At 39.2% G+C, this 26302-nt stretch overlaps 1 protein-coding gene across 1 annotated transcript in view; it reads right to left on the bottom strand.

The window, feature by feature from the left end:
- The window catches only part of LOC126428370 (cytoplasmic polyadenylation element-binding protein 1-B), a 52495-nt gene extending 30936 nt beyond the window's left edge, over positions 1 to 21559 (bottom strand). The window contains exons 1-5 of the mRNA XM_050090298.1: positions 21491 to 21559; positions 18300 to 18404; positions 7510 to 7834; positions 4907 to 4983; positions 302 to 457 (exon numbers count right to left, since the gene is read on the bottom strand). Of these exons, the coding sequence (XP_049946255.1) occupies positions 302 to 457; positions 4907 to 4983; positions 7510 to 7834; positions 18300 to 18404; positions 21491 to 21559 (732 nt within the window). The remainder of the gene's footprint in view (positions 1 to 301; positions 458 to 4906; positions 4984 to 7509; positions 7835 to 18299; positions 18405 to 21490) is intronic.
- Between the last annotated feature and the right edge of the window lie 4743 nt (positions 21560 to 26302).

Genomic DNA, 26302 nt, shown 5'->3' on the forward strand with positions numbered 1-26302 from the left:
GATCCAATCCCACCCCTCACCACACAGCTTCTTCCTATTGTGGTCTTGGGACAAACCTTGTGGCGAAGATTTACTGACATGTCTTAAGAAATGTCTGCAAGTCTAACTTCACAGCGAACTAACTCCCAGGGTTGAAGAGAAGTATAGTATGGTTTTAATATTTCAAATATCTTGTACGAACCACTCCAGTTCTCCCTATTATCACTTATCCTAGTAATTTGCCAACTAACCCATTAACAACTGAAAGTTCAGAAGTTCTCACAATTCCAGAATGAACAATACAGCAACAGTTTCAGCTCACCTTCCTTTCAGACTCGAGAATGGCATAAACGTAGCCTTTCGGCTGTGATGCCGACTGTTCTTTGCCTGGCCACTCTATGCGTATCTGGCCAAACTGGTGAAGTTCATTCACCAGGGCTGCCTCGCCCATGTCCCAAGGAACTCCTCCAAGGAATACCTGCAGGCACATTTAACCGGTTACACTGTCACACATCAAATCGTTCAAACACATCAAATCGTTCAAACACATCAAATCGTTCAAACACATCAAATCGTTCAAACACATCAAATCGTTCAAACACATCAAATCGTTCAAACACATCAAATCGTTCAAACACATTTCTGAAACAAGGGTAGTATTTACAAGGTTATTAACATCCTCAGGCACTACCAACTTTAATTCTCTTTTACAACAGTGACTACTAACAGTATCGTTCATTATAATGCAGGAATACTTTAACTGTGTCAGCTAATAACCTGCGTCCATTTTGTCTACTGAGTAACTCCTGCCACAGTCACTACTTACGTAACACTTCTGCACATTAAGAGACTACCATATAGGGTGTTAGATCTGGAATGTCATATCCTTACAACAACATTAAAAACTGTTAAAAGATTATTATATATCCCAACACAAGCAAAGGTTTTTCCACATGTTCTCTGAAGGAACTGAGGCATCTTTGCTTTCCACAGCAATGACAACTCCCCACCCCCAAGTTTTAAGGCTTATTGTTTGGGGGGGGGGGGGGGGCGGGGAGAGAGAGAGAGAGAGAGAGAGAGAGAGAGAGAGAGAGAGAGAGAGAGAGAGAGAGAGAGTGTCTGTTTACTGAAAATAAGACATCATCTCCCAAGAGTGACATCAAGAACTCCGTGACTACAGCTGGGCAATGAGACCTGTTAATAGCAACAGGCTTCACAGAAGTGTTTACATTGAGTACTACTGTTCTCTTCGTGGGATTTGTACTGGGTGGCCCAAAAAGGATGGTCGGATTTGAACTGCGTAGTACCATTGAAAGGTGAGGAGGGGGGACCACTGCCGGCCGTCTGCAAGTCGGCCATTACACCCAGTTTGCCACGAGATGGCGCAGTGGACGGTCGAGCATCGTGTTTTTGCTGTGGAACAGTTTTTCAGAAATGATGAATCGTTTATTACTGTGCAACGATTGTTTCGACAACGTTTTGGTGTAGCGCGTGATGGACCCATTCCAGATCGCAGATCCATATCACGTTGGGTGACTGCATTCCGGACAACAGGGTCTGTCAAAAGTGGTAAATCTACAGGGCGTACACGTACGGCAGTTACTCCACAGAACATTGATGATGATAGAGCGTCAGTGCTGCAAAGCCCGCGTCGTTCCACTAGGCGTCGTGCTCAAACTTTAGGCCTCAGCCGTAGTTCGTTGCAGCGTATTTTAAGCCGTGAGTTACAGTTTCACCCATACAAAATTATGATCACGCAAAAGCTGTATGATCGTGATTTTGAGCAGCGAAGACGATTTTGTGAATCAATGCTTGACATTTTGTACTCTAATAATGATGTTGTGCTTCTTATGTCAGATGAAGCCCATTTCCATTTAGACGGCTATGTCAATAACCAAAACTGCAGGTATTGGGCAGCAGATAATCCCAGAGAATTGCACCAAAAGCCTCTTCATAGTGCTAAGGTAACAGTCTGGTGTGGAATTTCAAGATTGGGGATTGTTGGTCCTTATTTTTTTGAGGAGAACAACGCTACAGTCACAGTGAACTCGAAACGTTACGTTAACATGCTACGTAGCTTTTTGGTGCCGAAACTGCGAGAGTTACATGTAAATCGAGATCGAATTTGGTTTCAACAGGACGGGGCCACGGCCCACACAGCCAATGACTCCATGTGTGTTTTAAGGCGGATGTTCCCCCACCACATCATCTCGCGTTTTGGAGATGTCCACTGGCCCGCGAGATCACCTGACCTCTCAGCCTGTGATTTTTTTCCTTTGGGGATACCTAAAGTCAAAAGTCTACGTAAAGAAGCCCCGAAACTTAATTGATCTGAAGGAGGCAATCAGTGCGGAAATTATGGCAATTCAAGAAGAAACAGCAGTGAAAGTGATGGAAAATTTCGAGGAAAGACTTGTGGAATGCATCACCGAGGAAGGACACCATCTTCTGGAAGTCATTTTCCGTACATGATTTTTTGTGGTTAGTTCTTGTAATTGGGTGCCTGGGAGCATTTAGTTACGTAATTGAATAAAATTAATTTGTAAAACTGATGGAGTTATAGTTATTTAAAATGTGACCATCCATTTTGGGCCACCCTGTATTACTGCACAAAAGAGTTTAGTGTAGTCTGGCAATGTATGATCTACCTATACCTGAGGAAAAAGTATCACAACTACAACCTCTGCGTAACCAAGTTTCTCCACAATTTTACAGTTGGAGTCATGAACAATAGTGATAAGAGTTCAGATTCTTTCTGCACACCTGATGCATACATACTCCAACAGCCAATGAGTATTAATTAGCGTTCTGAGTGCTCTGCTCTGAACACTGAAGCCAGAGCTACCACTAATCATTGTCATAGTAGCAACCTATTTACTGAATTTTTATTCCTTTCATTGCAAGTTGTCATGACCGATGATAGCGATAAGTGACAAATCTTACACAGAAACAGAATGTGTAGAATACAAGTTTTCTGCAAGCATAAAGTACTTACCACGATTGTCACTTTGAACTTGCAACAAAGCAGCCTCTGTCACTACCTCTACCTGCACGGACCACACCATTTCACAATTTATGAATTTGCCTATAGTGGTCAAGGACTTCCAGTTCAACCAAGGCAACACTATAAATCAAATGCTAATTAATGTACCGTGGATGATTCCCTTATGGGAAGCAGAGGTCTGCTGGTGTGAAATGCACAAAACAGGATACTTTCAGGTCTCTTCATACAACCAACTCTGAAGTCTTAATGCCTCTGTACAATATGGAGCACTTCACAATTATGTAAATATTTCTGAAAGTTATGAAAATATAAAAACTTGAAAGATTTTAAACAGTGTTCAATGAAGTTCCTTCATCCCTGCAAAAGCAGGAACAGGCAATCTTAGGAGATAATGTGCAAAAATAATTTTATATAGTAACAGGGTCAACAACCAAATAAACTGAAAATGGTAAGAAACTAGAAGTGATACAGGGTAATTGTAAAGTCCATGAAACATTTTAAAAATTCAGTGGAAGTAAATGGCTAAACATAACACATGATACAGCATGTGAAAGACCAACTACCAGGGATGTTATTTAATATGGTGCTGGCAAGTTTGGAAAATGCCACAGGGGCACCACTGTCCTTCGTTGCTGAAATGGTGGTAAACCAGGCAAAAAAAAAAAAAAAAAAAAAAAAAAAAAAAAAAAAAAAAAACTTTCTTTGTTAGAATTCACCTGCTGCTTATCAGTTGCGAATGCTGCTGAAAATCCCCATGCAACTCTTAACACATCCAGGATTCCCAGAAAGTTAACATGTTCTGTCCAACAGGACAGCGTATGGACCATTTTCCTCCATTGAGAGAGCTCAATGGTCTCATTGCTCTCAACATGCTCCAATCAAGACCAATGTCAAGTTGAAACTGATAATAGTGATTTCCACTTTCAAAAATATGCTGCCGCTCCACATTTCTACAATGTGGAGTTTTCCCTGTGTTAAAAACATGGTTTAAATTATTGTTACTCTGAATGATTATAACATTTAAGATGAGGCTATGTTTGTGATACAGGTGCATTAGCCAAAGTATTTCAGCAAGCAGCTTAGCTATCTGGTGATTGAGAACACAATTACAACTTTTAAGTAGTAATAGAAAGGAATTTTGTGAACGCCAATACTGGAAGCCTTGCAAAATTTGTAGAGTTTGTGCTACACCTATTTAGAACAGTGATACTTGCAATGACTAACACTCTTTTCCCTGCTCCTTGCAACATCATTAAACTCAATCAGAGCTTAGGAATTTTAGAATTTTTGCAAATGGGTCCCTATATTATAACCAGATTGTTGACTGTCAGTTGAGCTAAGACCCAAAACACAATAAAACTATTCTTAGCAAAACTTAGTACCGGTTTCCTCTGTAGAAGACACTCGGCACAGATAATGCATCCGAATGCAGAGAGAGATCACTTATTCGAATCCTGGAAGGGTCATATTTCTAAAGTTTTACACAAAACACGAAAATACCACTAGCAAATATAGCAGTTGTTTCGATTGTGGCAAGTATTATATACAGCTTCACATTAGTCTTAGTCTGAGAAATGGACAATGGAGATCCACTGACACACGATTCTGTGTCACATTGTCTGGGGAGATAAGGTGTCTCAGGGGGCCACAGGGATCTCCAACTTTGGCACAGGAGTAGTACATGCAGAGTGTGGAGGTGGAGGCGCAAGTTTCCTTCTTTTTGTCCTCCTTGTCCTTGTACTCCTTAGCAGACAAAGACTGGGAACATACCTTTAAATTAATTTCAGGGACAGAGGAAGAATGAGAGCAGAATAAGTTGTTAATTATCTTTACACAATTACAACTATTAAATATATGACAGGAATGTTGCATATACATCAGTAACCATATTTACAGTTGTATAATTATAATGCTTTCTTTTACCTTACACGAATAGGCACCAGACTTGACAGATCGTGGTGGTAATGTTCCACTCCATGTGCAGGTGGCATCAACCAGAGCTACGAAACAGAAACAAAGACATTGGTGAAATTCTCATTAACTGTACTACCACAAAACCATCAGGTCATTTTCTATGGTCTGAAGCAGAGCCCAGATTATATTTTCTTTCACTCTTTGGACAGACTTAAAATTTATTGAAAACAGGGAGGGGGGCACAAAGGGATTAAATCTTAATGTTTCTGATGTAGTTCCACAAAATACCGGACCATATTTAGATCTCTTTTTCTCAATTAAAGAAACGTACACAAAGAGCATCTGCTTCACAACCATAAATTCGTTGAACGATGAGGACATTTTTCCACACAGGCAGCTGCCAGGTACTGGAAGAATAAACTTAACGAAATAGTGAACAAAATATGTGTCATGTAGCCTAGTGCAATAAACCAAAAACAGATACAAAATGAGGTAAAAAAAAACAACAACAACATCAACAACAACAACAACAAAGTGATTAACAATCATCTGAAGATGGGTTTGTAAAAATATCAAACAAGTCACAGTTTGATCCAAATAATCATACTTGTGGGTGGCTGCCGTGTCAGTTATAAACCTCACAGTTCCACTGCTTCTGTTCTTTCTGAACATATCGAACATCGCAATAAGTATACCTCATTCACCAAATTTTAGTAATTGTCATTTCATAATATAGTTTACGTCATGCTTATGTCATCTCACTTAACTGCTGTTACCACATACAGAAGCAATGTAGTACACTAACCAATATTATTATGCATTTTGATTACATCAACAATGTAGTCGAAATGACTACAGTATTGTAAATTAACTTGGTTTAACACTGTTCTATATCATATGTACTAACAATGTACTAAAATGATTCTTTGATTCTTTGACAAATAAACAAATATTACAGTCAAATGTTTCAACATGGTCAATTTCTGTCAAAATATTATGTACATGAATTGACAGGCACCACAGCTCTAAGAAAATTTTGGGAAAACTGTTTCAGAGCAGCAGAATGGCGTTCTATTAGAACCAAAAACCATTCTCTTTTTGTATACTGAACATTCTTTGGGAGCTACCAGGGATAAAATGCAATGAACACAGGACTACTGAGAACGTTTACAGAAACCTGATTGCTGTTCTACAAGCAGAAGAGTATGAATGAGAAGCAGTCTACAAGAAGGTAGTGAGACACAGTTGCAGTCCGTCTCTGATCGTATATAATCTGTACAATGAGCAAGTAGTACAGGAGACCTAGGAGTAATTTTGGACGGGAACTTGAAGTTCAGTGAAAATAAAAATAAACTTTATAAGGTTTACCATGACATTGTCACTTCGTCACAGGCATTTAAGGACTTGGAAGATAAGTTGAACAGATGGACAGTGTTTACCAGTGTGCACACAAAAAATAGTAGATTTAATTATCTATTTGGTAAGAAACAACTGTCGATGGCAGAAGTAAATCTAAGGAAAATTAACCTGACGAAACAAATTTTCATACAGAATTTCTGGCGAATTCCTACTACCAGGAAGAAAAATGTTACTATGTGGAAGAAAAATGTATAATCATGTCAACAGGAACATGTAAAAGTAAAGGACTGCAGTAGTTACGAAGAGATCTGCACAGGATAAACCAGGAGAGCCTGGTCAAACAAGTCTATGGACTGAAGACTGCAAACCCTTTAATACCAACTCTCTCATCTCCCTCACCCCGTCCATTACTACATTTGTTTTAAGAAACATGAAGTCACCATCACTATTGACAGCTACTGCTTTTTATGGGAAGCACATTAGTGATTTCAGTTGCACGGATTGTGAAGTGACTAAATATCCACAACCACAAATTTGAGATACAAAATTTAAACTGAACATTGACCTAAAGGTTATTTAAATAAAAAAGGAGAGAGAGAGAGAGAGAGAGAGAGAGAGAGAGAGAGAGAGAGAGAGAGAGAGAGAGAGAATGAATTTAAAAGCAGCCTTTTGTACCTACTGCTTCCAGATGGGTCACCAAATACAAAAGTGCGAACCTAAACCTCCGTACTTCAGGTCTGTCTGAGATTTGGGGGAAGGGGAGCTTGAAAAATGAAATTGTAATGTGTTACCCTCCATGTGACATTTTTCAACATAAAAAAACTTGTCATCATGCAGGCAGTTTATATGCACACATGCCAGTGTAGACTAGTTACTCCACTGGCCAGAAAGATAACCAGATCTGTCCCCGATAGAACACATGTGGGACCAGCTCCAATATCACATCCTCTCGCCTCCAGATGGGCTACAATGGCTTTGTGGCACCATCCAAAATTGAATCGGTGTACAAATCGAAGCCACAGCAGTGCATCATCATACTGACAACTGGGTTCATATGGAAAACTTATTTGTAAATTTGACTCAATACTGCAATCACTGAGGTAACATCACATACCCTGTAAATCTGTGATGTTTAGTTTTGTTTTTTCCTCTCCTCCTGTGGGTTTATTCCCCCTTTTTTGCCACAGACTGACAAGTACAAATTTCTCCCCTAAAGTGTACAGTAGAATTTTACTCTGTCAGATCAAACTTACAGGCAGCATTCTTGTGGAAGCGGGCCGCACGCTCAAGGCACACCTGACCACCCCCGGGGTTGCCCGCCCCAGAGTTCCGCGACTGCGACGAAGTCAGCGAAGGCGACTGCCGCCACTGCAGTGGCGACCCGAGCTCCGGTGGCGTCAGCGGGTGCAACGGCGACGGAACTCTCACGCGCCGCGACTGCTGTTGCGACTGGGGAGGGCTGCGCTGCTGGCAAGGTGAAGAGAGGGAAAGACCCAAGGGCGCCGACAGTGGGAAGCAGGTGGCAGCCTGACCGTCAGGAGACTGTGGCGACTGCAGGAACTGCGACAGGAAACTCGCCTGGAACACATTACACTGACATGTCAAACTCGCCATATACCACAAAGGTAATGTTGACACGACCCACGTCCCCACTGTAGTCTTAATAACTATGGACTAAGCGCATGTGTTTTTTTGTGTGACACCTGCGAAACTAGGTAATTATTTAATGCACATGGCAGAAAGAACCAGTCAGAACTACTAGCCTCATAACCTACAGAATAACCATAAAAACAATTCAGTAAACCTAACCATTTATAAGAGAATGAATCGACGAGAACACAAGTGAACTGACAGAATAATTTGCTTGTGTTCACTACCATTCACTTATACCTGCGAACAAGTATTTCCACTGGAGGGAATGGAAAAGAACAAGGTAACATACATACCATTGAGAACATTTCTTTCAAGTGAAGTGAGGGCCAAAGCACAGAGGTGAGTGAACTACTTTGATGGTCTGCTGAGAGATAAGATAGTCATCTCTACCACAAATGAGTGCCTGTGAATACAAACTGAACATCAACATACACTGTTCACTCATGCTCACCTACTGTTTACACCAGAGGGAAGGTAATTTACTGTTAGTTCCTAATGAAAATAATTTCTGGGATGAGACAGCCAACAAAGCGAAGAGTCTTCAGCATTGGTGATAAGTGAAAGTAAGTATCAGAAATTCCACCCTGCTCATTTAACGTTAGCAATGTGTGAAACTAGAACTACATTACATGAACTGTATGAAATTAAATTATAAAATGCATTTTGGCTGGGGTATACACTTACATATTGATAGTTTTTTCCTGAAAGAGGCTATTGTTTTTTTAAAACAAAAAAAAAAAAAATCATTTTCAATTAATTTTGCCACAATGGGCTTATTAAGTAATAACAAAAAACATTCTTATATGCTTTCATTTGTCTGCTAATCATGATACACACAGCAGCATGGAAAGATCAATATGACAACCAATATTTCTATGAAATTGCATATCACTCTACAGCCACAGACATGGGGTTCTATATGAAGGACCAAAAGGTCCAACCTATATGCGGATGTAGTCAATGTGAAGGATCCAGGACATGTCTCACTTTTTTAACTAAAAGGCGTATATGCAGACAAGAAAAAAAAAAAAATCCTGAATTTCCCAGTTAAAAACGCACTTTTCTCAATGTGAACACACACTTCTTCCAAGTTGAAAATACACTTTTTCCATGGTAAGTGCCAATATTCTCTCTCTTTTAGCTTTAAAAATATCAATTCTTTAAATTGTGAAGGTTTTATACACCAGAGTGTAATTTTAGAGAATGAAAAAACTCTGTGGGGAAGATCTGTAATGTGCAGCAACATTTATGCTGCTTATTTTCCTAATACGATACGCTGCATATTTTTGTATTCGTACTACGAAAGTATAGATTCGAAACAGCACGTTAAGTTTCTGAACCGTAGAAATCGAGACTGAAATGCGCTTTTGTGAGCCAGTCATAGCTCACGTCACGCGATCTCGCCAGCCAACGAAGGCAGATATTGAAAGCATAGGACATCTGAGTCAGCCAGCCAACAGCGACATCATTGTTAGGTAGTGTGAACACACAGATCGGAAAAGTTGACTATTTAACTTTACGTACATAGTGTAGCTAAAAGAGAAGCTAAGCTTTCACATATAACATTTGTCTAACATTAACAAGCTACAATAAAAGCTAAGCTTTCACATATATTATTGGTCTTTTTTGAGCATGTTACACTTTAAGATACATCACTTTGAAGCTAATGCTTTTCAAAGCACCATTCGCGATATTTTCCCGCAACCTGTTAGAAATAGCTTCACTGCGGCAGTTGCCATAGTGCACCAGGAAATAGGTGTTACTCTGCGTGGGCAGCTATGACGACGTAGGAAGCCCAAATGTTCATACAAATGAAGTATTAAGGGACCTTACATGATGTCATAGAAGACATAGGATACTCCAAGAATATCAGAATTTCATACACCATACTAAAATGCATAATCCTGTTTAAAGTGCACATTCATATGTCCAGATTCACAATTAAGTAGGCACCAACCTGATATTAAGATTTCAGAGCAGTTTCCAGGATGCAGATTTTCTTGGAGTATCAGTACTGTATCATCTCACGCTTGGTTCTTTATTACGGCATAATGCCATACGTGCCAGAAGATGAAAATGTGCACTTGAAATTTAGTGAGCAGTTGAAACCAGTGCGGAATGAGACACTTCGATTCTAATAAATTGACTGCCTCTGGAGAAAAGATTGATAAAAGCCACATTTTCTTAGCAAACTGAGGAAAATAACTTCTTTGTTCTGCAAGGCAATTGTCTGCAAAAAACATGGTAATAAAATCATATCAGAAAACAAACTAATAACATATGTTAGCCTTCCATAATTATGAGTTTGTATTTTAATTCACTTGATAGCCCCCACAAAGGTGTCGAGGTCGAAATACACTGCTCCATTTATGAAAATGATTTTACCGAGGAATTGCAGCAATTCCCAATTACAATTGTTGCGCAAGTGTGAAACACTTGTTCACACAAGTGAATGAGTAACTGTGGGATAGGAAAACAAGCAACACCACCTAAATGGCAACTGGACCTAACATAATTCTTATAAAATTCTATCGATGTAAAAGAACTTGCTTCTGTTCTTTTAGCAGGGCACCCCAATTTGCTGAAATGGAAAAATGTGCAGGTTATTCCAGTCTTCAAGAAGGGATGTCTAACTAGCACTAAGTATAGGCCTAAATTGATGACATCAGCCTGTTCTAAAATTTTGGAACATTTTATATTTTTTGGAGACCAGAAATCTCTGTAGGAATCAACATGGATTCTACAAAACACACTCATGAGAACTAGAATACCAAAGCCCAGGTTGATGCTCTGTTTGGGTTTCAGAAAGCATTGAATACAATTCCGCACTGTCACCTAATAAACAAAACACACATATACCTAATACCACAGAAGATTTCGGACTGGATCGAAAAATTCCTAGCAAACAGAATACAATTTCTTGTTCTTAACAGGGAGAAACTGTCAGAAATGAAAGTAACATGGAGTGTTTATACACATAGTGAACAGTAATGGTTTTATAAATGTCCTAGTGGACAATGTTGGCAGCTCTACATGGCCATTCATTGATTTTGCAATTGTATACAGAGAAGTTACGATGCTATAGAACTGTATGTTAAAGGTCAGAGGATTGATACTTTGCACAGTTGATCCTCAATTGATGTACTGCACATATATAGTTGGAAACACCTGTTACATTACGATTAAGCATTTTCAGAGTGATCACTGGAAGCTGTTACCCCCCACAAAAGATCTAAAAATAAGTGTAATAACAATTTAAAGTAGAACGAGCACTTAAAACTACTGGCAGTCGTTCTGATAGTATTGAATAATCTACTTCTAAATGTGCGTACCTGTTACTCAACAATCCTTCGAACTGGTGAGTAGCTATCACATGTATTATTTCCCAACTGTTTGTTGTTGGTGCACCATATCTCCCATATTACTTAAGCAAAATTAATGACTGAGATAACACTTGCAAGATTTTTCACCATTAAGGACAAAAAAAATTACACAAATAGTTTAGAGTCATCATTTTTTGCTAAAAACCTTATTCTGAAAACATTTTTATAAAAACAATGTAGAATGAATAAGTCGTTTACTGACAATCTACTTTTGTTTTTAAGCACAATAATAGTTAAAGGGGTTTTGTTTCTATAAGAAAGCTTTTTGTACTGTGAGAATAAACTCAATTACATCAATGTTCATCATCACCGATAAACACAGTCTACTTTTATAATTTAATTTATGTTATCTTTTAATTTGTCAGTTATGTTACACTTCTCCTAACCTAAATACCATCAATCTGTACTGCCAGGAATATTGATTTCTTATGAATTTTTCCTAACAAATCAATGACTACACAAAAAAACTGTCAAATGTCTGTTAACTTTTTTCCTTCTGTATTTCTTATTTTCACGACACTACAAGGACAAGGCACAACATCCAGAGGGAGACCACCTACCAATTGGCATTCCACACTACTGGATCATGTCACAGACCACAGAAGAAGAAATGCTAGATATGTGACAAACAAAGGCGAATCGACAAATGTCCATGTTACAACTTACCTACTTCACTTCCATCAAAATCTCAGTCCAAGAATACAACACATGAACTTCAAAAACTTTACCTACACTTCTTTTCCCGAAAGTGAAAAGCGCGAACACAGTGTTGGTAACTGGATCAAACCTGGGTACACTGTTCTGGAAGGTCATTTGCAGGGAAGTTCTGTGACAAATCAGCTACCACATGTTGCCACAAGGGAAATGTTAACTTAGAACCCACTAAGGTTTGTGAAGATCTGGAACCCCTCAGAGCAGAATAACGACAGCAAGAAAATATTAGAGAATTTAACAATGCTCTAGCATTTGCTTAAATTCAAATACGCAACGAGAACCTCTGAACCTACGCACAGAATTCACACGGTCATTATGAGGAGTCAAAACAGTGTTTATTAACTGGCCTTTATCATCATTTGGTAATGGTTGCTTGGACCCCTTGCTTTAATTCATGTCAAATGAGGACTGGTTTAATTTGTCAGGTTATGCAAAATTTCAAAATTGCATATGTAAGCCGCAGAACAACCCACACATTCTGCACCATGAACTTTTCCATTCAGAGAAGATAGGTGTTCGATGTGCAGTGTCAGGCATCTGCACCATTGCCCCATATTTTTTTTTCCAATTACACCTTAAACAGTGCCAGATATCTAGAGAGATAACTGGCTTTAGCTATGCACAATTAACAGATCCAGAGAAACAGTGCGCAGTATTCCAAACACTAGCACATCCAACAAATCCCTGACGACACATTTGCATGTCGAGACCTCTGGTCCCCAAAGTCCCCCAACTTGACATTGTGTTATTTTTATTTACAGAACACTAAAAAGCAATGTGTGTGTGCTGACAATCCTCACACAGACAGACAGTCTTAAACAGAACATTACTAGAGAAATTAACAGCATCACACCTGCAGCAATACAGCATGTTGCTGGTGAAGTCCTCACACCAAGTTGGCAATTCCTGGATGTCCATGGCCACAGTTTTCAGCATCTGTTATAAGCAGGTAACAACATGCTTTTTAACATTACTATTATCCATTCTTTTTAGTTAGTTCACTGTTACTTGGAATATCGGATGTGAGGTGTACTGGTTTTATGTGGGACACCATACTAGATTCACTACTGGTAATTCATTTCACCCTGGAACATCCAATGTAGCACCTACAGTAAGTGAGTGAGGTGGCTACTCTTTTTTTATCATTGCCGACGGGGCATCAACGGGCAATTAAGTTTTTGTCATCTATTATAAAAGAATTGGTGCACTTCCTACAATATCTTATTCAAACCCACGTTGTGATTCAATGTACTACCCACTGTTTTTCCCATGTGTTGAATCTAGATTGACTGTAGGAAAGCCATATGGTCATGGTCATGCTCACACACTTGTGTTGGTAACATACTACAGTATCACTGTCATCATTTTCCAATTTGAGATGATTTTAGTATACTTCGTGCTTCAGATAAATTATTTCAACAATATATTGTTCCGAGTTATGTCAAAGCAGAAGGTTTCAGGTCGGTATTCTTTTGAGCTCCTCCAAAAACAACTTCAGAAAATCCATCACATGTTTGTAACTATTAGCTCTTAATATAGATGCTTAAAAAAGATGGAACAGTTTGGGGAATTACTGTTATTCTTCCTTCAACTTGACAGGTCTTGCAATATGCTTAACAATGAACACACAATGGCCATTGTTACCCCGCCCCTCCCCTGACTCAGGTTCTATGGTTTTCCATTTAAAACTGGAAGCCTTATTACATGTGCTATGCACTATGCAGTCAGTGGTTGTTTGTGTTACTGAATTTCAAGAGACATGTCCTCCATGCACACATTCTTTTTCAGGATATCAATTGAAGATCAATTAACTTCAGTTGAATATGTAGACTAATTTGTGAAGAAATTCCAAATGAATTTCTTATCACTGATAATCTGTGGTTTGTACCATACTGCAGATTTATCAGTGGATAATACTGTTATTTCAATCTCTTATAATTGGTATTCAATCAAACCTGTTAAATATTTGTACAAATAAATGTAAATAGGACATGACAAAATGCCGAAATCATTTGGGACAAGATTCCAATGGCTCCTAAGATGCATTAATAAGTGTCATTCAACTTTTGAGGGACACTATGAATAATAGTCTCTCTCTTATGAAGGCAAAATAATTCTGTTTGGTGGAGATTTCCATGAAGTATTACCCATTGTTAGCCACTGTCAAAACTACTATGGTTTCATGTTAAAATTCGTAAGTTGACCCAAAACATGAGGGGTAAATGATCCTGTTTTCACTGAATGGTTACATATATTCGCTAATGGTGACTTAGAAAATCAAACACTAATTCAATGAAGCAATCAAAATTCCTAAACATTGTTTCAGCAATTATGATACTCTTATTACCACCATATTATATGCCACAGAAATCAACTAACAAAGTATTTTGCAATCCTACTCAATGGTGATTCCATGTCAAAAAAATGACTTTTCTACCCCAGTTCTGATTCTATTCCACATGAAGAAATAAAGAATGGTCAACTGTGCCCTGTAAAATTTTTGAACTCTTAATTTGTGCCATTTACCTCCTCATTACCCTAAAAATTGCTATTATTATGTCAATTAGAAATCTAACCACTACGAAGGGATTAATTAATGGTGAAAAATTAGAGGTAACTGTTTTGGCAAGTATATCACTGCTAAATTCATTGACTTGGATGAAATTTTGCTCATCCCGTGCATTAAACTCACACCTTCTGATCCAGTCGCACCTTTCCAAATGATAAGGAACAACTCCCAATGAAAATAGCTTCCACTATGACAACTGATAGAGCACAAGGTCAGACGCTTGAAAGAGTCTGATAAAATTCACCAGGACTTGTTTCTTCATATGCACCACTAAGATGATGTGACTTACCAAACGAAAGTGCTGGCAGGTCGATAGACACACAAACATACACACAAAATTCAAGCTTTCGCAACGAACAGTTGCTTCATCAGGAAAGAGGGAAGGAGAGGGAAAGACGAAAGGATGTGCGTTTTAAGGGAGAGGTTAAGGAGTCATTCCAATCCCGGGCGCGGACAGACTTACCTTAGGGGGGAAAAAGGACAGGTATACACTGTCGCTCGCTCCACTTTCTCATCTCCTCAAACCCAGAACCTCCCACAGAAGAACCCCAAAAGTGCCCCACTTGTGACAGGATACTTTCCGAGACTGGATCAGACTCTGAATGTGGCTCTCCTGCAGGGATACGACTTCCTCAAATTCTGCCCTGAAATGAGATCCATCCTTCATGAAAACCTCCCCACTCCACCAAGAGTGTCTTTCCGCCGTCTACCTAACCTTCGTAACCTCTTAGTTCATCCCTATGAAATCCCCAAACCACCTTCCCTACCCTTGTAACCGCCCTCAGTGTAAAACCTGTCCCATGCACCCTCCCACCACCATCTACTCCAGTCCTGTAACCCGGAAGGTGTACACGATCAAAGGCAGAGCCACGTGTGAAAGCACCCACGTGATTTACCAACTGACCTACCTACACTGTGAAGCTTTCTATGTGGGAATGACCAGCAACAAACTGTCCATTCGCATGAATGGACACAGGCAGACAGTGTTTGTTGGTAATGAGGATCAGCCTGTGGCTAAACATGCCTTGGTGCACGGCCAGCACATCTTGGCACAGTGTTACACCGTCCGGGTTATCGGGATACTTCCCACTAACACCAACCTATCTGAACTCCGGAGATGGGAACTTGCTCTACAGTATATCCTCTCTTCTCATCCGCCAGGCCTCAATCTCCGCTGATTTCAATTTGCCGCCGCTCATACCTCACCTGTCTTTCAACAACATCTTTGCCTCTGTACTTCCACCTCGACTGACATCTCTGCCCAAACTCTTTGCCTTTACAAATGTCTGCTTGTGTCTATGTAAGTGCATGTGTATGTGTATGTGTATGTGCGGATGGATATGCGTGCGTGTGCGCGCGCGCGAGCGAGCGTATACCTGTCCTTTTTTTCCCCCTAAGGTAAGTCTTTCCGCTCCCGGGATTGGAATGACTCCTTACCCTCTCCCTTAAAACCCACATCCTTTTGTCTTTCCCTCTCCTTCCCTCTTTCCTGAGGAGGCAACAGTCTGTTGCGAAAGCTTTAATTTCATGTGTATGTTTGTGTGTCTATCGACCTGCCAGCACAACGTACCAGCGTGACCCAAACACTTTGTTACAGGAAATGTTCAAAATGTCCTCCGTTAGCGGTGATACATGCATCCACCCTCCATCGCATGGAATCCCTGACGGGCTGATTCAGCCCTGGAGAATGGCGTATTGTATCACATCCGTCCACAATACGAGCACGAAGAGTCTCTACATTTGGTACCGGGTTGTGTAAACGAGAGCTTTCAAATGCCCCCATAAATGAAAGTCAAGAGGGCTGAGGTCAGGAGAGCGTGGATGCCATGGAATTGGTCCGCCTCTACCAATCTATCAGTCACCGAATCTGTTGTTGAGAAGCGTACGAACACTTTGACTGAAATGTGCAGGAGCTCCATCGGGCATAAACCACATGTTGTGTCATACTTGTAAAGGCACATGTTCTAGCAGCACAGGTAGAGTATCCCGTATGAAATCATGATAACGTGCTCCATTGAGCGTAGGTGGAACAACATGGGGCCCAATGAAGACATCACCAACAATGCCTGCCCTAATGTTCACAGAAAATCTGTGTTGACATTATTGCACAATTGCGTGCGGATTCTCATCAGCCCACACATGTTGATTGTGAAAATTTACAATTTGATCACGCTGGAATGAAACCTCATCCGTAAAGAGAACATTTGCACTGAAATGACACATTGTTGGGATGAACCATTCGCAGAAGTGTACCCATGGAGGACAATCAGCTACCGATAGCGCCTGCACACACTGTACATGGTACGGAAGCAACTGGTTCTCCCGTAGCACTCTCCATACAGTGATGTGGTCAACGTTACCTTGTACAGCAGCAACTTCTCTGATGCTGACATTAGGGTTATCGTGAACTGCACGAAGAATTGCCTCGTCCATTGCAGGTGTCCTCGTCGTTCTAGGTCTTCCCCAGTCGCGAGTCGTAGGCTGGAATGTTCCATAATCCCTAAGACACCGATCAATTGCTTCTAACGTCTTCCTGTCGGGACACCTTCGTTCTGGAAATCTGTCTCGATACAAACTTACCGCACCATGGCTATTGTCCCGTGCTAATCTATACATCAAATGGGCATCTGCCAACTCCGCATTTGTAAACATTGCGCTGACTGCAAAACCACGTTCGTGATCAACACTAACCTGTTGATGCTACATACTGATGTGCTTGATGCTAGTACTGTGGAGCAATGAGTCTCATGTCAACACAATCACCGAATTCAACATTACCTTCCTTCAATTGGGCCAACTGGTGGTGAATCGACAAAGTACAGTACATACTGACGAAACTAAAATGAGCTTTAACATGGAAATTAAGCGTTTCCGGACACATGTACACGTAACATATTTTCTTTATTTGTGTGTGAGGAATGTTTCCTGAAAGTTTGGCCATACCTTTCTGTAAACACCCTGTATATTCCCCCGATCAATTTCAAACATTTTGATGAGGTTACAACAGACATGGTAAATTTCAGATTTATTTCAGTTTCCCTTAACCTAACTAACTTCTATGTACATCTCCAGGAAAGGATGATCAACACAAAAACTAGATAGATTCAAGTTCACATGGACGCTTACCAGTGATCTTTCATTCTGCGAAACATTCATGACAGAAGGAAAAGGGAGAATGGCACCAGTGCACAAAGTACATTCCACACATCATACACTTCTTTTCATAGCTAAGTAGTTCAGTGCAAATTTTGCTATTTAGTTTAAACTGACAGACGGGCAAGAACGCAATTTAACAAAATATGTGAAAATATCTGTCATTCCTTTGAATTTGGAAATGTATTCACATATTAATTTCAAGACTGTTGAGATAATTGTTTTGTTTTCACACTGTTCACTAGATACAGCTTGCTAAAGGGATAAAATGCATACACAACAAACCATGCACCTTCAAAAAAAATCATCCATGATGCAATTACAGACAACTTTGAAGACACATTGAAGAATGAGGAAAGTGACGACAACTTTACTGGTAATGCATTATTGACCTAAGACATGCTGATCGTACCACTGGTTACAGGTAACCCAGCAGCAAGGTTTACACACAACTTATGCACATTTTTATGAGAAAGTAACAAGTAAATGAATACAGGTTTTGCCATAAGCTACACCCAACAGCTGGGACAACTTAATGTATGTTTATTGGAGGCATGACTCTTCAACTTACTTGCAGATTATGTTGTTGCTGCTGTAAAAATCTTAGTGATGTCATTTGATCCTGTTGCTGCTGTTCTTGCTGTTGCTCATTTCCTCTGTAGAGGGATAGATAGTTCTGGAAACATAACAAGGGAGATATCTTTTTTCAAAATGCTGCTTCAACAGATTTTGGTAATCAAAGAGAATATAACACTAACTTAGCAAGTGCTAGGAGATAACTGTAGTGTCCCCATGAAGCTATCAAGACAATATCTGTGTACAAAGAGTGTACCTGAGGGAAATGCTCTTTACAGAATAATATTTTGAGTTTTCCCTGTAAGCTTTTCTGAAAGCTCATACACAGTATACCGTATTTACTCTAATCTAAGCCGCACTTTTTTTCCAGTTTTTGCAATCCAAAAAACCGCCTGCAGCTTATAATCAAGTGCAAAGTAAGCGGAAGTTCTCAAAAATGTTGGTAGGTGCCGCCACAAATAACTTCTGCCATCTAATATATGTAGCACTACACAGGCATGCTTTGTAGGCACAAAGATAAATACTGGCGCCAAAACCTCTGAGTCAGTAAATAAATTTAAAAAAAGTGGAAGACTAGCTTTTTCCTCCACCCTGAGTTTCGAGCACTGCATGTTCATACATTATCCAACTATGTAAATACAAATTCCGTATTTTTCATCTTAGAATGTAGCAGCATTTTACTGTACTACGAAAATCCAACTGGCAAGACTGACTGGGATGTTTGTCAGTATGGCCAACTGAATTTTTTTCCTACCTGTGAGAAGAGATAGGTGTTAATAGGAACTTTTATGAATTGTGAATCACATGCAGTATTCTCTTCAGCATAAGAATAATATGAATATAAACATTTTGCCATGTATTCTTTCGTGTTTGCTGCTATCTTATTTAAATCCTACAAAACTAGAGTGAGACAACAGCAAACTCTGAAGAATATACGTATCATGTCATGTTTATATTCATGTTATTCTTATGCCTAATAGTGATACAGTCAGAAACTGAGCACAGTAATTCACTAGATTTTTAAATCTAAGATGACTAATTTCTGAGCAGAATGTAATGTACTAAAGAGGCGTCTGCAAAGATTTTCAAACGGAGAAACATTTTCACTAAACTCTCGTTCAGAGCTCTATTTTTTTATTATAAGCGGTGGCAGCACGCACAAAAGCAAGTCTTGCCGCGAGCAGAATGTGACAAACAATGCACGACACAGTACAGTAATGCATTTTCAGCTTAGAGTGACGTAAACACCTATAACAAAGAATGCCACTTATCAGATCAAAGAAAATAAGCAATCAATTCAAACCAGACGAAGCGCGTGAAAAAGGAAGGGTACCCGTATAAATACGGACGGAGCACCTGACGCATAGCAATGGCTACCTGGTAAAGCTGAACTGCTAAGCTTATGACTACTGTAGCTGTATCGTCATTCATTCAACCTACATTGTGTCTCATATTACAATGGACCAACTTTGTTTCGATTTGGAGGTGCGGCCTAAAACTTTTCTCCCCCTTTGAATTTCGAGTCTCAAATTTCAGGTGCGGCTTAGATTCGGGAAAATTTTTTTTTGTTGATTTCGAGTCATTTTTCAGGTGCGGCTTAGATTCGAGGAAATATGGCACTCCCGATTATTTTGGCTAACATGGGGGAGAAGACACACAAATAACCAAAAAACAAACATAATCGAGATATTTTCGAAGACGTATTCTTTGTTCAAAAGTTTATCCAAGTTCTGTGTGTAGGTACTGCAGAGGACTTGACATTTTTTTCATATAGAATTTCGCATTTTTCTTACAGCATTAATGCCACTGGACAAACTCCATCTGATCCATATGACCTACAGGACAAACAAGTGTATGTGGCTCAACTCTCAGCCAGGCATTAGAAATCCCATGTACGGCATTTAGAATTGCCAACTACTTCCGGAACGCTACCGAATCATCCTCATCAACTAGTATTCTCAGTAGACCAGCCCAGTAGCACCATTTTATTGAAACAAATATTTCTTCGGTTGTATAATGCCAGTCACATAAGGAAGTAAGAACTTAGTTACAATGAGACCACCATCTGATACAAGAATACTATCAAGATGTGAACACGAGTTATCAAGCAACAGAACAGCCTCTGTGGTGATAATCTTTCTTCCAGAAATCAGTGAACGGATTATATATTTGATATGGCTAATATTGTACATCTATTTTGCATACATTGTCAACATAATAGGGGGAAAAGTTACATGAGTGTAATATAACACAACAAATTACAAAATTCACATTACTTTTGAACATACTTTGCATACTGGAGTTATCAAAAAGACAAGTTAAAAGTACGAAAAAATGGTACTCAGAAAAGAGCAAAATGTTCTATTTAAAGTTTAAAGGAGAGGAAATAGCCAAGAGGATACTTCACAGTAATCTTTATGATAAGATCAAAATTTAGCAGGTACGTATGATTGTTACCTTTCAGTTCCTGTTTTTCAAATATGTTTTTTCCATAACAGAAAATAAACTGCTTCATATTTTATTCACAGTAATAATTGAGATCATCTTTAATAATGTCTACACACTTAGTTTTACTGTTTTTTAGAACATGTGTGTGCCTTTATTGATTTTCTACTCTTTGAGTACTTACTATGAGATTAGCTAAGCTTCCGGCATCAACACTGTTGGGGTTCAGATCGGAATCAACAGGGGAGTTTGAGGTAGAGCCACTGTTGTTGGAGGCTGGTAACAGAGACTGATCCACTCCTGTTGGGCTCCCACAGTCACTGGAAAAAATAATGCATTTGGTGATATTTATAAAGCAAGGATTATTTATGAACAATTACATCTACACGCCTGTGACCCCACACAAAAAGTAAAATCTCCATGAAGTAGTTACTTGCCTGCAGGATTTAGTCAAATGTTTAGAGTGCAGAAAACCAACAGTTAAAAATTCTTGTTCAATTTTTTTATATATTTCAGATGTCAGTTCACATGAAAAAATATATCAAGGATCACTTTACTTGTTTTAGGTCAGAGACAGAAGCAAAGTGTTAACATTTAACATGTAATTGAGAAGGGAAAAATGCTATATTTTCCATTTCTCCACATTTTACTACAACACAGTACATTGATTTCCATGTAAAATGTATTTTTGTAAGGGCATTGAAAATCTACACAGAAAGAATTTCTCTAAGCATATCTCACATTACCTAAATGACCCTTCTCCAAAATGATGGATTGGAAGAGGTGCAGCAGATGAATGTTTCTAAGCATGTCCGATGTTTCCTGAATGACACGATTATAGGATGTTGGATTGGAAGAAGAGGAGGAGGAGGAGGAGGAGGAGGAGGAGGAGGAGGAGCAGCAGAAGAAAATGAACATCACCGATGAGCTCCCAGGTCTCCAGATATCATACCTTGTGACTTATCTGTGGGGTTATGTGAAAGACTGCGTTTTTATCTCCCCCTGACTGACACTGTTTAAAGGCTGTGACATCACATTGTTGAATCTCTGAGTTCGATAACAAGAGACCAGCTGCTTCTTGTATGGCAGGGAATGAGCCGCTGTTTTGATATCTGTCGTGTAACGCATGGTGCTCACATACAATGCATAAAAATTTGAACTTTTCTCTTTCCAGGAACATTGGAATTGTGTTGCTATCTTATGTAATTTGGAAGCAATGAGTGTTTGAAATCTGTTCCTTCTGAGTAGCCCTATATACTCAAACTGATTACAGCAAAATCCAACATGGCCTTCCCCAAGTTCTGCTTGTGACGTATGTGTGACTTATGACAGCAAGGCTGAAGAGAGCCTTCAGGAGGGCTGCGAGAACTACCTGTTTGACAAATGTCAGTCGTTATCAACAGTTCCAGAAACTGTCAATACTTAAATGTGTGTGGGAAATATTTGAAATGCATCCTGGTAATTTAAATTATGTAATTCATTACTGAGAAATGCATTTTAATGTATACTTTGTTGAAGCTGCTCTTCAGATCCTTTAACTATGAGCTGCAGCTGTGCCGTGATTTATAGTATCCTACCAATGAACTTGTCGACAACGGAAACTCGTTACAAATTAATAATGCAGCCCACCATACAACATTCCTGACGTGTGTTGAACCCATACACTACAAAGTGTACAAAGAAATGCAACATGACGAGTTGTAAGTGACTCTTGGAAGCCCGTCATAAAAATGCTGGCTAGTGTTGCTGCCTCTGGATCATAGGGTCCCAGGTTTGATTCCCGGCCACGTTGGGGATTTTCTATGCCTATAGACTGGGTGTCGTCGTCGTCATGACAGTGGCCAGATTGCACTGTGTAAAAAACTGGACTGTGTAAAAATTGTGACTACGTATGGGCACTGATGGCCGCACAGTTGAGCACCCCACAAACCAATCGTCGTCGTCGTCACCACCACCACCACCACCACCACCACCACCACCAAAATGATGGCAAACTTATGTGGCAGCTGCTTCAACAGACACTAATGACAACTCAAAATTCTACCTACAAAGTTCAAGATATAGTAGTAAGCGAGGAATCTGGAAAAACACTACACCAAATGAGGTAGGCCTACTGCAAAGGCAGGATTAGTGTAGATATAGTGCACAGAGATATTTAACCAGGCATCCTTCCCACATTTTGTATGAGAATGGAAATGGAATAGCAAGAAGCCTTAATACAAAATTGGAAGTAACCTCTGCCATACACTTCACAGTTGTTTGCAGAGCAAGGATGTAGATGTTAAAGCTATTTCCGATAAAGAATATTTATTGTATTTTCAGAACTGTGGTCCATCTATGCAATGAAGTTGGAGGCTTTTTGTTTTGTGCCATGTGTTTCACTGCTTTTTAGTTGAGAACGATCTCCATGGTCAATAATGTGTGTTAAGTGCACAGTAACTGTTATATAATCATATAATCATTACAGGGGTGTTACTACATTAATGTTTTTAGTCTATTCATAGTGCCAGTCTTTCAATCAACAAAATTGACTGAAGTTTTGAAGTTTTTCTTACAGCTGCGATCTTTAGCTGATCGTGAAATAATACTTCAAAGACTCTGATGCTTCTAAGCATAAAATAATTATATGGTTTTGTAGAATACATATTCAAATAATTCTTTAGCATAAACAATCCGGACAAAAATTAAAATACATGTTATTTATCATTGTGTGTACGTTCTACCAGTGGTAAGGCAGAAGTTAGTAAAGGTAATATTAAAAGTTTTGTGCTACTGCAGCTGAACATTGGTGATCCTATCAGATTAACAAAAAATGCTTCAAGGGCCACACTGGCAAACTAACGGAATTTAATCATAGTCAAATGAACACAATGAATAGACATTTTAAATGCTGTCTGCAAGGAACAGTTATATTGTTTCAGTTCTGGCCTACTTCACGTTATAATGAGAAGTGTGTTTCCACCTTCAATAAGGCAGATTCTACAGATTTGATTGACAGATGCCTGCAATACCTACTACAGCATTAAACTCTATGCAACATGACAAGAGTCTATGTCCATCATCCAATTGATGCAAAGACTAGAAGTTATATAACAGTGTCACATCAAAGGGCTTCCACAACACATACACGATATATTTACATTTTCACGAACTGCTTAATTTATTTCAGTGTATTGAAAAGCCATTTTTATTTATGCAGTAAAATCTCAGCCTTCACACAATTTATTTTCTGTACATTTGCAGTTCACTAGTGAACTACATTCACATGCATTTCAAATATTCTGACAAGAAAATCAAGCTATGTGCATACCATCTACCTCATAGAAAAAAACTTCACGACTTTAAAACATGTAAAAACCCTACTGACTTGTACAGTAACTACTGATGTTAAGTGTAGTACATTACAGTAACTTTTTGTCCAGGGTTTCTATCAACATCATAGTGTTTTTACCTGTACGCTGGGGAACTTCTGAAGGCACACGGGTTGTGAAGTGGTGTGTGGAATCCGGATGCATCCATCATGTCCAGATAATGTGGTTCTTCCTGCAAGGGCGTGGAAGATGTTCAACTTTGTGAAGAAGCGATTAGAAATAACGTTTAACAACAGTACCCGACACAGAACTTATGGCAACTTAGTTAATGCTATTCCCTGATAAAACTTGTCTGGTGTAGGTAAAAACAAAGACACTGTCATGATACACTGCGCAATCAGACGTAAATTATGCATGACGTCGGTCTTTACCTGGAAGAACCTCGAATTCTGTGATGGGTCGTACAACTGAGGAGATGGGGAATTCAGGCTGCTATTACTTCCCAAGAGCGTTCCTCTTGGCACATTAAGACCCAGTAAGTCTGTAATTGACATTGAGGTTTCACCTGCAAAATAAATTTAACAGTATGAAATATACACGTCGAGTTCACAATGCGTTGGCTTATTTATTTTGCATCGACCAACAATCGCTTAGCTACTACAATGGAAATTGTTCTCTAACAAATATGGCAATTGGATTAAAATCTACCATTACGTATTGTTATGAGGAACGGCACAGATTCAAAAATAATCGAGGAATACTTTTCACTACGTAGCTTAAGAATTTGTTACGTCTGCACCAAGAAAAAAAAAACATTATTAACCGCGGTATTAATACATGTTGCTGTATAATAAGACAACGTTGGCTGAAGAGTTACCCAGTTAGTCAATCATTACTCTGGTATGTAGTATTTCTCCGGTGAAATAAGACACTTTAGTTTCGTTCTCTAGACGCAATGCAACGAAAGGCTTTCGTCTACAATTACAGCTCATAGTTAATGTAATATTTAATAGCGAAGGCATCTCTGAGTAAAAGTTTGCACCCAGTCAGTTGACACTGAAGGTTCTCAGAAATAATCGCTGACGCCGACTGGAAAACCTGTGATACAGGAGATAACAGGTTTTACATTTATCAATAATCACTGCCGCTTGCTGAATTCTTAGAGTACAATGTCAAGTAATCCCAGCACTAATTTACGACTAGATCCAGCTGAGTTTTTCTGTCCTCTAAAACGGCTGCTTAAATGGTAACTTCCAGGTTCTCTCTCATTGAGAACTTTAAATTTAAATCACATTTCACATTACTTTCGGAAGGGAATGAGCCTCATGCAAACGTTAACGTAGCTTCTCGTCATGATTCTTCGGTCCTGCAAACCAACACATTTTTTGCTACATACCTGAGTGGTAGTTTTTTTTATTCCAACTCGCCGCCTTTTGCCGCTAGTGGTCACAGGCCAACTGAGTGACTTCACGTTAGCCTCGCAACTGGTGGCCGCATTTAACTCTTTCCCACTACGCGAACCTACATTCTCGGAGCTGTCAAAGCAATCGTAAACCTGAGATACAACATCTTACGTTGCTCTCGTGTATGACATATCCATGATCATATCACAGGAACATTTGTCTTACCACACCCAAAGTGCGAAGTGTATTTAGGTATGTGCAGAGAGCTGCTACTCATGATCTTCGCTTGTTGTTCTAAACATCCGAAATTTCAACTATTTAGACCGGCGTCATAAGCAGAATCATGTCACAGAATTTATACTATCTGTCTAGCATTTTTATCTCCGATTACATCAACCCGCGTGTTTTAGATTAAACAATTTTTGTAGGCCAAGTTAGTATTTAATCCTCTTTACAATACCGTTGGAAACTTGGCGAACATAAATAAGGATGTTATCTATCCATTTATTACAAACCACCTGTGCATCATAGAGAACGAATTTTGATTTTGTAACAATTTTTGCGATTTAATTATAATCGGAGCTGCCTCTTGCGAGCGATTTCATTCCGTAAGAGCAAAGATTTTGTTAATTACCCCTGGAGAAAAGGAAGATAAATTATTATGATGTTAAGTCGCTGTTGCACTGTCCGATGCATTTTGTTTTTGAGTGTCTTCTTTGGTCTATTACTTTTGGCACATCTAAATAAAAGGTAAGAATTCGATTAATGAAAATTCACAACCTGCGTCTGTATGGATTCAAAATATTCTGGGGCTGAGCAACCTCTACAATATTGCGGAC

The sequence above is a fragment of the Schistocerca serialis genome, chromosome 12, assembly GCF_023864345.2.
Source record: "Schistocerca serialis cubense isolate TAMUIC-IGC-003099 chromosome 12, iqSchSeri2.2, whole genome shotgun sequence".
NCBI lineage: Eukaryota > Metazoa > Arthropoda > Insecta > Orthoptera > Acrididae > Schistocerca > Schistocerca serialis.